The 16,603-nt window shown below is 37.9% G+C and overlaps 1 protein-coding gene across 2 annotated transcripts in view; it reads right to left on the bottom strand.

Annotated features, from left to right (window-relative positions):
• The window catches only part of LOC127966922 (NACHT, LRR and PYD domains-containing protein 3), a 177,773-nt gene that overhangs the window by 110,157 nt on the left and 51,013 nt on the right, over nt 1-16,603 (bottom strand). For both annotated transcript variants that reach the window (XM_052568283.1, XM_052568284.1), the window contains one exon: nt 546-2,420. In XM_052568283.1, coding sequence (XP_052424243.1) covers nt 546-2,420 — 1,875 coding nt within the window. The remainder of the gene's footprint in view (nt 1-545; nt 2,421-16,603) is intronic.

Here is a 16,603-nt window from a genome sequence, read left to right as displayed (position 1 = left end):
TGTTACTACACGGAGCCATTGTTAACTGAAAAGATGCACAAATCCACTTCATTTTCAGCGTTTATTTGCCCATCTTCTCAGTTAACAACGGCTCCGTGTAGTAACAGCTGCTCTATGTGAAATCACGCACCTGAGGGAATTTACCGCTGATTAAAGAACCAACATTACATTATATATATATATATAGGTCTCTCTTTAGGTATTGGAATTTAACAACCTATTTAGCCTAAGACTATCCCACGTTTTGAAATTAACTCACTGTAATTTTTTATGGTTTTTATGGATGTTGCAATGTTATATTATAATGTAATTGTTGTTTTACGTCTTCCTTTCATCTCTGTTTACAAACCAACATTTTAAAATTACATTCAGTTCGCAATCCATCCCTTTGCACCACCTGGCAGTAGTTTCGTGTATGATTTTAACATGCAGCGGCGGTACACGCGGTTGTATAACCCATTCCAGTTGTCCACCTACTATATTAATATGAACTGAATTGAATTGAATATGAAAGTAAAGTATCTCTGACATGAATTAATACTCACAGAGCTTTTCTGTAGTTTATCACAGCTGGTATCAGCCTCCGTCTACCCTCATCTGTTGTGTTGTATTTCATGGGATCAAACTTGTCTAGCACCTCTTCTGACATCTGAAGCATGTAGGCTATTGCTGAGCAATGTGCAGCAGAGAGTTTATTATTTGAGAGTTTGTCTGATTCCAGAAACTCCTGGATCTCTTTATATAATGTCTGATCATTTACTTCAAGTAGACAGAGAAACAGGTTGATGGATTTGTCAGCTGAAAGATGATTATAACAATCATTCAACGGAAGGATTGATCTGTCAGCTGATAAGTAAAATCTCTTGATCCTGTCTTTAATGTACTGTGTGGTTTCTCTGGTGGTTTCTGAGCTGTACTCTGTGTGTGTCAGTAGATCCTCTAAGAGTTTCTGATTGGACTCCAGTGAAATGCCTAGCAGAAACCGCAGAAAAAGATCCAGGTGTCCATTTTCAATCCGAAGGGTTTGATCAACTGCTGACGTTAATAGCTCATACAATGTGTTTTTCTTATCATGTTTGTCATCCAAAAACTCTAAGTTCTTCATCAGGTGACAGTAAAACTCATAAAAAGCAACTAGAAACTCCTGAAAGCTCAAATGTATGAAGCAGTACACTTTCCTGTGATGAATCACAGATTCCTCTTTAAAGATCTCAGTGCAAATCCCAGAATACACTGAGGCATCAGTGACGTCTATGCCGCTCTCTCTCAGGTCCTCTTCATAGAACATCACATTGCCCTTCATCAGCTGTTTGAAAGCCAGTTCAGCAAGTTTCACAATCACTTCTCTGTTGGACTGCACTAATTTCCCTGAATCTCTCTCTTCATACTTCTGATTCCTCATGTTGATCTGGATCAGCAGGAAGTGGATGTACATTTCAGTCAGAGTTTGAGGGATTTCTGCACACAGATCTTCTTCCAGGAGCTTCTGAAGCACAGTGGATGAGATCCAGCAGAAGACAGGGATGTGGCACATGATGTGGAGGCTTCTTGTTTTTCTGATGTGTGAGATGATTTTTCTGGCTTGATGCTCATCACTGATTCTCTTCCTGAAATACTCCTCCTTCTGAGGCTCATTGAATCCCTGTATTTCTGTCAGACGGTTGATGTATTTGGAGGGGATCTGATTGGCTGCTGCTGGTCTGGAGGTGATCCAGATAAGAGCAGAGGGAAGCAGCTCTCCTTTCATCAGGTTTGTTATCAACACACCAACTGATGAAGTGTCTGTTACATCAGAAACTTTCTGATCATCTGAAAACATCAGTGTGATTCTACTTTCATCCAGACCATCAAAGATGAACACAACTTTACACTTCTCATAAATCTGTGAGTCCAGATCTTGAAGTTCAGGATGAAAGTCCAGCAGAAGTCTATGAAGACTGTACTGATGATCTCGGATCAAGTTCAGCTCTCGAAACGGAAGCACAAACATAAAATCTACATCTTGATTGACCTTTCCCTCAGCCCAGTCTAAAATGAATTTCTGCACAGAGACAGTTTTTCCGATTCCAGCGATGCCTTTAGTAAGAACATTCTTGATTAAGTCTTTGTCCTCACATCCTGGTTCAGGTACGGCTTTAAAGATGTCATTGCAGCAGATTGGAGTGTCTTGTGAGTGTTGTTTTCTGGCTGTTTTCTCCATTTGAAAAACCTCGTGTTCTTCATTCACCCTTTCACTCTCTCTCTCTATGATGTAGAGCTGTGTGTAGATCCTGTTCAGCATGGTTTGATGTAGGCTAATTCCCTCAAATAAGCTCTCATATTTGTTCTTCATGCTGGTTTTATGTTGGTCTTTGATTCTCTGTAGTTCATAATCTACTGGTTGGTGAGAATCCTGCCGCGGGTCTCCAGTCTGATAGTATCTATCCACACAGCAAAAACAAAAACAACAACACAATGAATGTGAATGAATGGCAAGGTTTCCTATTAAAGCCATTTTTTTTATATATTTTTTATATTCTATACTTTAATTGTTCTCATTCTTGGCTATTGAAGTAAATTGGTATTATACCAATTAAGTGAAGTGTCAAAGAATGGTCTGTTGATGAAATAGATATGTTAATGGACTGCCTAGACGACACTCTTTTGGTCTATCCTATGATTTGGATGAGTGCACAGAGCTCGTTGCCTCAAATGTAAGCTTTTTGTGAGATGATATCCTTACCCTCAAAGTCTGTTACCATACAACAATAATAATCCATGGTTTAATCAGGAAATTAAAATATTGTGGAGAGAAGCATTTGAGAATGGGCATAAAGAGCTTTATAAAATTATTAAAGGTGACTTGCTGTTAAAAAAAGCAAAGGGAAATTACTCAGTGTGGGAAAATTGAAAACCAATTACACTTATGATGTTTGGAAGTATCTGGAGCAGATCACAGGCTATAAGGTAAAACCTCCAGTCATCTATGAAGACATTATTGCTTGATGAACTTAATGCACTCTATAGTAGATTTGACAATACAATTGAGGGACAGCTGATGCTGCCCTCCTGGCACAGTACTATGACTCCTCCTTACAAAATAGAAGAAAATGAAGTCAGGAATCTGCTATATAAGCAGAACAGCATGAAGGCAGCAGGCCTCGACTCCATATCATTTGCAATGTTAAAGTTGAGTGCTTACATCCCTACCCCAATATTTACTGATACAGTAGGTGGCCATCCAAAACAGTGGTTCCACCGCTGGGCATACCACCGCCGCTGCGTCTGCAAAGTGCATTTGCAGTTTTTGACCGCTGAGTGTGGCTTTAACTACAAGTTAGCAAACAAGCACATCAAAGCACATTTTCGAAATAATGTCAGCTTTGCCTCATCAATGTGTTAAATTAGACAGCTGCAGTCAAGAAAAATGAAAGAAAAACACTGTAGTTAAAATATGTAATATTCACAGATGAAAGCTTATCACTTACAAAGTTATGTGCGTTTCTTAGAACAAATTCAAGCAGGATAAATGTCAAGCCTATGAGCCTGTGCTTATATTTTCTCTAAGCTACACAGAATTAGATCCATATTTTAGATTTGACACAATAACTAGGTGTGCAGTATTATTTATATAATATGAATATTATTCTTAAGAAATTATGGCATCAGAGAATTAAAAGTGGTAGTTTATTTAAGTGAGCTGCCTTTATTTAAATTTTTTGGGAAAAAGATATTTGTCTGTACACAGATTAAGAAATTTTTGCATGTTTTATGAATTATTTCCTTTATTTTAGTAAAACGTGAGGCACTGTAATTTCGTTTACCATTATTTAGGCCTAATTAAAACAAGAAATGAATAAATTAAACCTGCACGATTTAGCATAATCATTAAAACTCTAAAGAATGGACTGATTAATAAAAGGTCCTCACATTTAAACTCAAGTTCTCTCATTATAATCAACAAAATGCACACGATGTAAATAAAAGCTTCATTAATTGACAACTTAAGTGATTTTAAAGGGAGCCTTCTTTACTTGCTTTCATATAACTAAAAAATAATAATAATAATTCAGCCACTTTTAAATGCAGGTATTTATGATATTCCTTGCTGCCTGATGCTGAGTGCTACGCACAGCATTTATTCTTATTTGTCTACTTATTTATTATTATTATTTATTTATTTTGGATAGTTGCATGTAAAAAAGTTTTTTCTTTGTAATGCATATGCAAAATGTGAATTATTATTCATATTCAAGTGTTTGTACGAAAATTTATAATGCGACAGGGAGGCGCCCTGTCGATCACTTTATTTTTCCCTGACAATTTTCCTGATAATTAAATAACTTAAAATGGGGATTGTCTCAAATACATAATAAATATATCTACAGAAAGCTTGAAATGTCTTTTAAACGAATCAATTCAAAATGAAAGCATTATGTAATCTGTCAAGGTTGCATTTCTCTTTAAAGGCATGTCCATGTGGAGAGAGCCAGCACTGTGACTTGCAGCCGACAATAAACATTTGTTTATTAATAAATAATTAAAATGTCTAATTTTTCACAATTATTAGTCTGCTTTTCCTGTTCTTTGTGGCAAACTTAATGCATTTGCTTGAGCGCAGAATATATTAAGGCTCATTATGAATTAGAGATGTAAATTTAATATAAACCTCTGATTAGCTGAATAATGACAAATGAACGACTAGTAATTAGAAAAATCTTACGTGGGGGGCAGACCTTTTAAATACCCTCAAGGCACCTCTGTTAAAGTTTTTAAACCATTTTATACATGTTTGCATAAATTCTTCTTTCAGAACGGTCTGTAATGTTTGGGGCCCAGGACTGCGGGTGTCGCTGTTGGACAGTGTTTTCTTTGTTTCCTGTTGGCCTGCTGGCCTTGCTGGTCTTGCTGGCCTTGGTGCAGCTGATCATAGTTCTGTGTAGCTGTTTAGTCTACAGAATCTTTATCTTACTATCACTCTCTGTTGTTTAACCCTTTAGGTGCCAGAGGTTTTTTCCTAAAACGTTCGATTTTGACATCTTAATTTCAAAAGGCTATATCTTAAAAGTGATAAAAGATAGAGACTTTCTGTCAATTATACAAATATTAAGGATGACCCAATGTTTATGTAGGGATTACATTTTCCCATCTAATTTGCATATTATGACGTTATATGGCAGTGGCCATCTTGAATTATAGAATTTTCATGAAAAGTCACATGTTTAAATGATAAAATGCAGCACTTCTTTCCCCCCAAAATGTCCCTCACCTTCTGTGTGCGATATTGCACAATACTGAATGCTCAGATAAATAGTAAGTAGTAAACAAACTGTGTAAATCATTACTAATAAATGGTAGAAACAAACCGAATGCAAGTAGCGGCTGTAGAGATTTTCAATTTACTACATACAGCAGGCACTCTGATTCCATGTATGGGGCACATATATATTATTCATATGACACACAAAAACAAGTAGACAAGACCTGTTTCGTTCAAAAGCTATGCCCTGTGTCACATCGCCTCTGCTCCTGCTACGAGCAGCGCGGCCAGATCTGCCTCGCGCACGCGCCGAGTGTGCACAGCTCGGACTAGTATCAGTGTCATTGCAACTCCCCACCCTGCCTCCACGTTGCCCCCTAACTGTCCTATGAATACTTTGACCTCTTCTAACATACCCAGTTGCATTAGACAAAGTCTCCACTACAATACTGTCGCCGTGATTGTGGAGAAGTGCGGTCAGAAGACAAATATACATGTCATACACTAACACGCCTGCTAATTTTGCGATGAACACTCCGACCCTGGCAAACATTGTTCACACCTCTGACATTTGGCAAAGGACCATCTACATTGGGCAAAGGATTCACCGTCTGTGCTTGGTGTAGGGCTATACTTTCACTTTCAGTATCACCGTCATCTTCTGAATGCAGATATTCCCCTTCAGAATCAGTGTCCGCGAATATAAGTCCCAACACTTCATTGTGGGTTTATTGAAGCTTTATTGATACCATTAGATAATAATAATAATAATAACAATAATAATATAATCCCAATACTCGCTGACGTTGACAATATTGCTCTGATAAAAAGGCACACTCTCACACTAGCTCCGCTTTTGTTCGCACTGATTCTATGCGCTCTAGCTCAAAGATTTTGTATAGAAGCATGAGGTTTTTTTGAGTCCGAGATGAAGTCGCATGAAATTTGACACCCCATTTGACAAAATCGGCCGTTTTATTCAGTGCCTCATCTTGTCGAGTAAACTCGACCGTGGCGCCAAGAGGGTTAAAGTGATAAAATATAACTTAATTCACACCATATTTCTGATTTTATCGATCAATCTTATCAGATTAATTTTGATTGTTCACTTTTATTTTATATCCATGAGTGCAGTGCACCTGCATTGCGTTAGCACTCGTTAGCTTGTCATTAGCGTTTTCATTCGAACCTATCGCTGTTTTCTTTTCTCCTCTCCTTTCTCTCGCTCCAGTTTTTCACAAGTTCATCAAACAACTGTGGTAAGTATATTTCATCAAGCACGGTGAGTAATGGCTTCTCCTGCTATTGTTATTTGCACCTCTTGCCACATATACAGTTTATCTATCTCTGTCGCTGATGAGGGATTCACATGTGATAAATGCAGGGAAATAGTTAGGCTGACAGAAAAGATTTCAGAATAAGAGACACACATCCAAACTTTAATCGAGGACAGTAAGAATGGATGCGTCTTGCTCAGGGATTCCTGTACATTGTTCGCAGAAACCTGGCTAAAATCTGCTGATTACATTATTTTAAATGAGTCCACCCCCCAAGATTACTGTTATAAATACGAGCCACATCTAAAAGGCAAATGTGTAGATGTTGCTTCAATTTATAACAACATTTTCAGGATTTCTCAGAGGCTATGTTTCATGTATAACTCGTTTGAAGTAATGTTGCTTCATATAACATTATCCAGAGAAACAAATGTTAATGATAAATCCCCTGTGATGTTTGTATTGGCTACTGTATACAGGCCACCAGGGCACCATACAGACTTTATTAAAGAGTTTGGTGATTTTACAACCGAATTAGTTCTGCCTGCAGACAAAGTTTTAATAGTTGGCGAATTTAATATCCATGTTGATAATGAAAAAGATGCACTGGGATCAGCATTTATAGACATTCTGAACTCTATTGGGGTTAGACAACACGTTTCAGGACCTACTCATTGTCGAAATCACACTCTAGATTTAATACTGTCACATGGAATTGATGTTGATAGTCTTGAAATTATGCAGCCGAGTGATAATATCTCAGATCATTATTTAGTTATGTGCAAACTTAATATAGCCAAAATTGTAAATTATACTTCTTGTTACAAGTATGGAAGAACCATCACTTCTACCACAAAAGACTGCTTTTAAAGTTATTTTCCTGATGTTTCTGAATTCCTTAGCATATCCTCAGAACTTGATGATGTAACCGAAACTATGGACTCTCTCTTTTCTAGCATTTTAAATACAGTTGCTCCTTTACACTTAAGGAAGGTTAAGGAAACCAGTCTGACACCATGGTATAATGAGCATACTCTCACCCTAAAGAGAGCAGCCCGAAAAATGGAGTGTAGCTGGAGGGAAACAAAACTAGAGGTATTTCGTATTGCTTGGCGGGAAAGTAACCTATCCTACAGAAAAGCATTCAAAACTGCTAGATCCGATTACTTTTATTCTCTTTTAGAAGAAAACAAACATAACAATTCATTCAATACAGTGGCTAAATTAACGAAAAATAAAGCCTCAACAAGTGTTGACATTTCCCAACCTAACAGCACTAATGACTTTATTAATTACTTTACTTCTAAAATCGATACAATTAGAGATACAATTGTAACCATTCAGCCGTCAGCTACAGTATTGCATCAGACAGTGCACTATAGACCCCCTGAGGAACAGTTCCACTCATTTTCTACTATAGGAGAGGAATAATTGTAAAAACTTGTTAAATCATCTAAACCAACAACATGTATGTTAGATCCTATGCCATCTAAGCTCATAAAAGAGGTGCTTCCAGAAGTCATAGATCCTCTTCTGACTATTATTAATTCCTCATTGTCATTAGGATATCTCCCCAAAACCTTCAAACTGATTAAGCCTCTCATCAAAAAAACACAACTTGACCCCAAAGAACTAGTTAATTATAGACCGATCTCGAATCTCCCTTTTCTGTCCAAGATACTAGAAAAGGTAGTATCCTCACAATTATATTCCTTCTTAGAGAAAAATGGTATCTGTGAGGATTTCCAGTCAGGATTTAGATTGTATCATAGTACTGAGACTACTCTCCTTAGGCCGGGTTCACACCGCAAGCTGCAGCAGAGCAGAACTTCATCCCATGCTTTTTCCTTCTCCTGCAAGTCTTTGTAAAGTACATTGCGTGGATCATAAAGAACTTGATATTTCTCAACTTCCACGGTTAGATGAGTGTCGTTCATTATTGTCTTTCCAGGTGCACTCTTAAGATCACCGCCTGTGACACCACGTGCTGTTGTTTATGATTGTCAACACAACATCCATTCTTCTGCCAATATATAGGCCTATTTATACGAATAAGATTACTACTAATAATAAATAAATCTCCAAGGCTAAACTAGCAATATAAATTATTTAAAGTTGTTTTTGTATTTCGGCAAAAAAGTTTATTTTTGGATAGAACTGTAAGTACTTTAACAGATTTTGTGTAAAAAAAAAAAAATATATATATATATATATATATATATATAGATAGATAGAATAATAATTAAAATAAAAATTATAATAAAAAAATAGACAAATGTGATTTTAAATATCATAAATTTTTTTATGTAATTTGCTAAGAACACAGTAGATATCATTAATGCAAATTTTGGGCAAAATTCCTTTTTCGTTTCAGTACATGTGTATTTTGGCATTGATATTGTCACTTTATCTTCTATACATATATTTTTATATTAATTTTATTTCCTAACATACTCCAGTTCTTGTTAAAACACCTTAGATGTGCTTTTTGTATGAAATCATATTTATTTTGTCAATCAAATGTGTACTTTCACTTTAACCGAGCGTCAGCGGCGCAGCAAAAATAGACCCAGCGCCGAAACGATCGCGACACTGCTGCTTCTGCTACGCTCTGCCGCATAGCCTCTGTGTGCGGTGTGAACACTCTCATCTGTTAACATAGGCACCGAAAAAAATACGCGCTGCTTCTGCTCTGCTGCAGCTTGGTGTGAACCCGGCCTATTAGAGTTACAAATGACCTGCTCTTATCATCTGATCGTGGTTGTATCTCTCTGTTAGTGCTATTGGATCTTAGTGCTGTGTTTGACACAATTGACCACAACATTCTTTTGCATAGACTTGAACACTTTGTTGGCATCAGTGGAAGTGCATTAACATGGTTTAAATTGTACTTATATGACTGCCATCAATTCGTAGCAGTGAATGAAGAGGTATCATATCGATCACAAGTGCAGTATGGATAACCTCAAGGCTCAGTACTAGGGCCGCTACTCTTCATGCTTTATATGTTACCCTTGGAAGATATCATCAGGAAACATGGTGTTAGCTTTCACTGTTATGCTGATGATACTCAGCTCTATATTTCTTTGCGGCCCGGTGAAACGCACCAATTTGAATAAATAGTGGAATGCATAGTCGATATAAAAAACTGAATGACGACTAATTTCTTACTGCTAAATTCTGAAAAAAACTGAGGGGTTAATTATAGGACCTAAAAACTCCACTTGTAATAACCTAGAACACTGTCTAAGACTTGATGGTGCTCTGTCAATTCTTCGTCATCAAATATGAACCGAGGTGTGCTATTTGATCGCAATCTTTCCTTAGAAAGCCACGTTTCTAGCATTTGTAAAACTGCATATTTCAGTCTCAAAAATATATCTCAATTACGGCCTATGCTATCAATGTCAAATGCAAAAATGTTAATCCATGCATTTATGACCTCAAGGTTAGATTATTGTACTGCTTTATTGGGTGGTTGTTCTGCACGCTTAGTAAACAAACTACAGCTAGTCCAAAATGCAGCAGCAAGAGTTATTAAGAGTGACCAGAGGGTAACAACTCAAACTTGAGTTTAATTGCATTAAAGATGGCACCGTTGTGGTTGGCATGCCGTCTATCGCTCAGCATAGTCCTGAGTTTGTTTGTTTTAAGCTCATTTATGAAGTGTTTAACACAGTGTGCTTCACCAGTTTTAACATATGACCGATGTACTCTTTTAAAGTTGGAAGAAATTTCATATAAACAACTCATCAGTTTTCATGGTGCTCCACCTCCCTTTCTGAAGTCAATTCCGGACTGTATACGCCGTTGGCCTTGCTCCCTGCCAGGCAGAAGGCGAAAGAGACGACGTGGACGACGGGGTGGCTTAGCTGTTAAGCTAAAATGCTACCTGCGATTCCATCGGGAGTCGCGTTTTTCCCCGGGGAGCTTTATGAAGGTGCTACCCACGCTGGCGTTCCCTTGAGCCAGTGCATGGTTGGATTGTTCCCGTGTTTCCCACCTCGCTGGTGCCGCTCCCGGTTTTTCGTGCGCCTCGCCCTGCACGGGGAGGAGTGTGTCCGGGAATCTTCGGCTGCTGCCTCGGGCGAAACAAACTGCGGCCTCTCCTGAACTTCCAGCGCTGCTCAGAATGGCTTTGATTAATGCCAGGTCGGTAGTAAACAAGACTTTCATTATAAATGACTTTTTCTCTGCTCGCCACCTAAATTCACAGCGTACAACGGGACGAGGTGGTGGTCTGGCCTCTGTTTATAAAGACATTTTTTCCTGCCGTCCCGTAGTTTCAAAGGAATACCAAAGCTTTGAGCTACAGTTGTTTACTCTGGAGCTATGTGACCCTGTTCTGTTTGCACTGATTTATTGTCCCCCAAAACCTAATTCGAATTTTCTGAAGGATTTTGCTGACTTTTTGGGAGATTTCATTGCAAAATATGACAAAGTAATGATTGTTGGGGACTTTAATGTTCATGTCTGTTGTGCAGCTGATTCCTTAGCAAAGGAGTTTATCAATCTGCTAAATGCATTTGATCTGACGCTTCAGATCAATGTACCCACTCATCAGCATGGCCATACACTGGATTTAGTGCTAACTTACGGCTGCTCTCTGAATGAACTAGAGGTGTTTACGGCTGCTCTCTGAATGAACTAGAGGTGTGTGAAAATGGTTTCTCTGACCACAAGACTATTATGTTTACATTTCCATCTTTTAACAAAACTGTTACGCCGATGTATTCGGCTCGCCAGTCTCTGCTTATCACATCAGCTACCAGAGAAGCTTTTCGCTCAGCCTTTAGTGAAGGTTTGCTACAAAGTGACGCTCTAAACACCGATTCAAGTGCTGAAGAACTACTTCGCAGTTTTAACTCCACCTGTGTTCATGCTCTAGACCAAGTGGCACCTTTAAAGACTCATCTCCATAAACCGAAATCTGAGCCTTGGCTTAATGACACAACTCGCACTCTTAGGCGTATTTGCAGAAGATTTGAACGAAAATGGAGGAAGGACAGACTTCAGGTTACAATGCAAATGTTCAGAGACTCACTAACTCAATATCAGAAAGCAGTGAAAACGGCAAGATCAATTTATTTCACTGACATTATAAACGAGAACTGTCATAAACCGAAAACTCTGTTTAATGTTATAAATTCCACCATCAGCCCCTCCACTGGTCTTGATATAGAAGTGTCATTAGTTTCCTGTGAAGACTTTCTTTGTTTCTTTGTACAGAAGACACATGACTTAAGAATGGGGCTAAACCCAGTTTCATCTGACCCTTCAACTCTCTCTAGTTGTACTGCTGTTTTTAGTTGTTTTACTCCTGTTACAGATAACCATCTGATAGAAATAGTGGATCACCTGAAAGCATCTGGTTCCCCAACTGATGTAATGCCCCTCCCTTCTTTAAGCAAGTTATAGATGTGGTTGTTCCAAATCTTCTGTCTTTGATAAATCGCTGTTTACAAACAGGTGCTTTTCCAGAGTCGCTTAAACATGCAACTGTTCGCCCTCTGCTTAAAAAACAGGGTATGGATCCTACTATTCTGACAAATTTTAGGCCTATCTCTAATTTGTCTTTCATTTAAAAAATTATTGAGAAATCAGTTCTTGATCAAATACAATCTTTTATGGCTGAACATTTGATCTTTTGAGGTTTTCCAATCTGGGTTTCGAAAACATCAATCTACTGAGACTGCACTGCTGAAAGTTTCAAATGATATACTGTTAACATGTGACTCAGTTAACTATGCAGTTTTACACCTTTTAGATCTCACCGCTGCATTTGATACTGTCGATCACGCTGTACTTCTCGATCGACTGGAATATTGTGCCGGCATTACTGGCAGTGCCCTGCAGTGGTTTAGATCCTATCTGACAAATAGGACCTTTTCAGTGAAGTTAGGAGATCGTACCTCAAGTAAAGCTGCGATAACCAGTGGAGTTCCTCAAGGATCAATTTTAGCTCCCTTTCTTTTCTCTCTCTATATGCTCCCTCTTGGCTCTATTTTCAGAAAGCATGGGCTATCGTTCCATTGCTATGCGGACGATACACAAGTTTATCTGCCTCTAAAACGGAATGCACTGGATGGACTGAATGCACTATTGCTTTGTTTGAGTGATGTAAAGAAATGGTTGTCTCTAAACTTTTTAAATTTCAATGAGAGCAAAACAGAATTGATTGTTTTTAAACCCTCTGTGTCTGTGACTTCTACAACTCCAAATTTGGGTGAGTTATCACCATATGTTAAGCAACATGTAAAAAATGTTGGTGTTGTATTTGATGAGCAAATGAAATTTGATAGACAGATTAATACTGTGGTTAAATCTTCCTTTTTCCAACTGCGGCTTCTTGCTAAAGTAAAACCTTTCCTATCTTTTAAAAACCTTGAAAAAGTGATACATCTAATCGTCATTACCTCCAGATTAGATTATTGTAACTCACTGTACGCTGGGATTAGTCAAACAGCTCTTTCTCGTTTACAGCTGGTTCAGAACGCAGCAGCAAGATTTCTGACCAGGTCTCGTAAGCGGGATCATATCACTCCAGTTTTACACTGGCTGCCTGTACGCTATAGAGTTGATTTTAAAATTGTATTAATCGTGTTTAAGTCACTACATGGTATGGCCCCTTCGTATATATCTGAACTTTTAATTGAACGCAGTGAAACAAGATCTCTCCGGTCATCAAACCAGAGACTATTGTTTACACCAAAGACGAGGCTGAAGTCCAGGGGCGATCGTGCGTTTTCATCTATCGCCCCAAGACTTTGGAATGAGTTGCCCTCTTCCATTCGATTAGCTCCCTCTGTGTTCATTTTTAAGTCAAGATTAAAAACCTATCTGTTTGATAAAGCTTTTATTTCTGGCTGAAGCACTGTGTTTTACCATGATTTAATTTATAGTTTTTATTTCTTTTAAATTATTTTAAATGGTTGTGGTACTTTTTAATTTTTACATTTAATTTTTAACTTTTACTTTTATCTTTACTGTGCAACTGTGGTGTGTGTTTTATGTAAAGCACATTGGTCAACCATGTGTTGTGGAAATGGTGCTATATAAATAAAATTGACATTGACATTGACATTATTATTAGAACCAGGAAGTATGACCATATCAGCCCGGTCCTGTCAACACTGCACTGGCTCCCTATCAAACATCATACAGATTTTAAAATATTGCTTATTACTTATAAAGCCTTGAATGGTTTAGCACCTCAGTATTTGAATGAGCTCCTGTTACATTATAATCCTCCACGTCCGCAACATTCTCAAAACTCAGTCAATTTGATAATACCTAGAATATCAAAATCAACTGTGGAACTCTGGAATAACCTACCTAACATTGTTCAGGAGGCAGACACACTCTTGCAGTTTAAATCTAGATTAAAGACCCATCCCTTTAACCTGGTTTACACATAACATACTAATATGCTTTTAATATCACAATCCGTTAAAGGATTTTTAGGCTGCATTTAACCCCTTACCAGTCCCCCCCCCCCCATTTTTTGGCATGGAGACAGAAATGACATACCCAAAATAAAAAGGTTTCTGCTCATGATTCTTTCTGACTAGATACATTATCAACCTTTGTTCAGAAAGCTGACACTTCAAAGTTTACTGTTCAGGAATCAGAATCACTCAGACTGTTATGGTAATAGAGATATATAAGCTCAAACATAAAAACAAAAATAAAAATATTAAAGGGGGGGTGAAATGCTATTTCATGCATACTGAGTTTTTTACACTGTTAAAGAGTTGGATTCCGATGCTAAACATGGACAAAGTTTCAAAAATTAAGTTGTACGTTTGAAGGAGTATTTTTGTTCCAAAAAAACCTCTTCCGGTTTGTCACAAGTTTCGGAAAGTTTTTTTCGAGTATGGCTCTGTGTGACGTTAGATGGAGCGGAATTTCCTTATATGGGTCCTGAGGCACTTCTGCCGGAAGAGCGCGCGCTCCCGTATAGCAGAGCACTGAGAGGCTGAGCACAGCCTGATCAGAGCGAGAGTGTCGCGAAATGTCACTAAAGGAGTGTGTTTTTGGTTACCAGGGCAAGACAACCCTGCACAGATTACCAAAAGAGAAACGCCATTAAGGGACCAGTGGATGGAGTTTATTTTTACAGAGCATCAATGGAGTTGTGCAAGTGTTTTTGTTTGTTCCCTGCATTTCGGATTGCACATCGTTTATTTCTTAAGGATAATGCAGTCCCAACGGAAAGGGTCACGATCGTGTGTTGGAACCACATGCGGTGAGTAAAACTGCTTCAAATATCTCTGTGTTGTTAACTTAGCTATCAGCGCGTAAGCACATCAAGTAAACGACATGCGGTGTTGTCATCAAAATTCACTTTCCACATGTACAGCTTAAAAAAAAAAAAAAAGACGACATAAAGTGGAACTTAGTCATTTTCCAAAACCGCTAAGCAAATATATACAGTTTCAGTACATACCACATAGCATACCGCCTTTGCTGATGCTGCTCTTGTTAAATTTCAGCCTCTGGATCTGTGTCACAGCTTCCAAACGCTCTCAACTCAAAAGCAACTGGCGCTCGTGATTCTTTAGCTCCGCCCACACGTCACGCCTCTAGGCGCTCGTGTTTTTCCGGGAAAAATCGGTGCAGACTATCTTTCTCTTATAAATATGATAAAAATAAAGACTTTTTGGAGTTATGAAGGATGCAGTACTACTCTATAGGTACTCAAGATTAACAGGATATTGAGTGAAAACGAGCATTTCACCCCCCCTTTAAAAACATATGTTTTAAATGTATTTTAAAAAATGTTGATGTAGGATATGAGTTAAGAAACAGTGGAGCTAAAGTCACAAGTTTACCAAAGCTTCATATGAAAATTTCATAATGTAATCTGTAAAACTGTGAATTTTATGAAATATTTTCTAAGGCCATGTCATGTGTGTTTTTAGAGAAGGTCAATCTGATCGATTTATGGCACTTGTCATCACTGTAAGATTTCACATGTAAACACTCATGTGTGCTTTGTGTTTTTGTCTCTGAAAACTCCCCCATTCGTGATTCCATTGTTCTCACCAAGCGAGTCTTTCACACCTCTGCCAGGTTTGACACATTATCCGCATTATTCTTTTATCATTATTCTTTTGCTTTTATTTCACCTTTATTAGCCTTTGTAACAAAGTTTGTTGTGGTATTTCAAGCTTTACAATCCACTAAAATGCAATCTCACTTCAGTCTCAGTCAGTGGCGGCTCCAGACAATTTTGATTGGGGGGGCAATGGGGGGGTCCTGGTCTTTTCAAGGGGGGTCTCATGAAAACCAACAAAAAATACAGTGGACATGGCTAATAACTGCATATTTCTGCTACTAAACAACAAAAACACCTTTGCAATGTAAACAAATGACAGGCTACATTTGTTATTCATATCCTTCACACTGCACTTTCATGTCAGGTATATTATGCATTTTTATTGACATTGATATTTTTACATTTATTTCCAGATAGATATTATTGAGTTTACAGGCTAAAGTGGTCTTGCTGTTGTAAACACTGTTGCTATTGTAGAAAAAATATTTGCATCACATTTAAAATCTGAATTGTTTTTATTTTTATAATGATAATTCAGAGAATGAGAAAATCTGAATAAACCTTACCAGTGTTGTGATAATTATTTTTACGTGTTAAAAATAAATAAGTACTGTAATATAATAAAAGTTTATTCAAATAACATAAAAAAGACCAGACCCCTCGATGCCTGTGAAACTTTTCTCCCTCAAACAGCACGCTAGTGTTACTTCTACACTACAGGCTACACACAGCAATATAAACAACGTATCTGCATGTTCTCACATCACATCGTTCTTGTAAAATAATAAGTAAATAAACACCAAAATCACTTCGCTGAGAATGACACACCACTTACCAGCTGCCACGATGTTGAAAATATCCTCTAGCAATTAAAAAATGCGCGTGCAGCGTGAGGAAACTTCCCGGTTGGATGAGGTCGTAGTCAGGTGAACGGTCATCATGTTGGTCATTTTATTTACGGCTAAATTATTATTAATAAATTGTACTAATATTATGATTGGGCGTGGGCAGGCATTCACAAAAGTT

This window comes from Carassius gibelio, chromosome A4, assembly GCF_023724105.1.
Source record: "Carassius gibelio isolate Cgi1373 ecotype wild population from Czech Republic chromosome A4, carGib1.2-hapl.c, whole genome shotgun sequence".
Taxonomy (NCBI): Eukaryota; Metazoa; Chordata; class Actinopteri; order Cypriniformes; family Cyprinidae; genus Carassius; species Carassius gibelio.
Note: the sequence above shows the minus strand (reverse complement) of the source record. Positions and strands in the feature narration are given on the sequence as shown.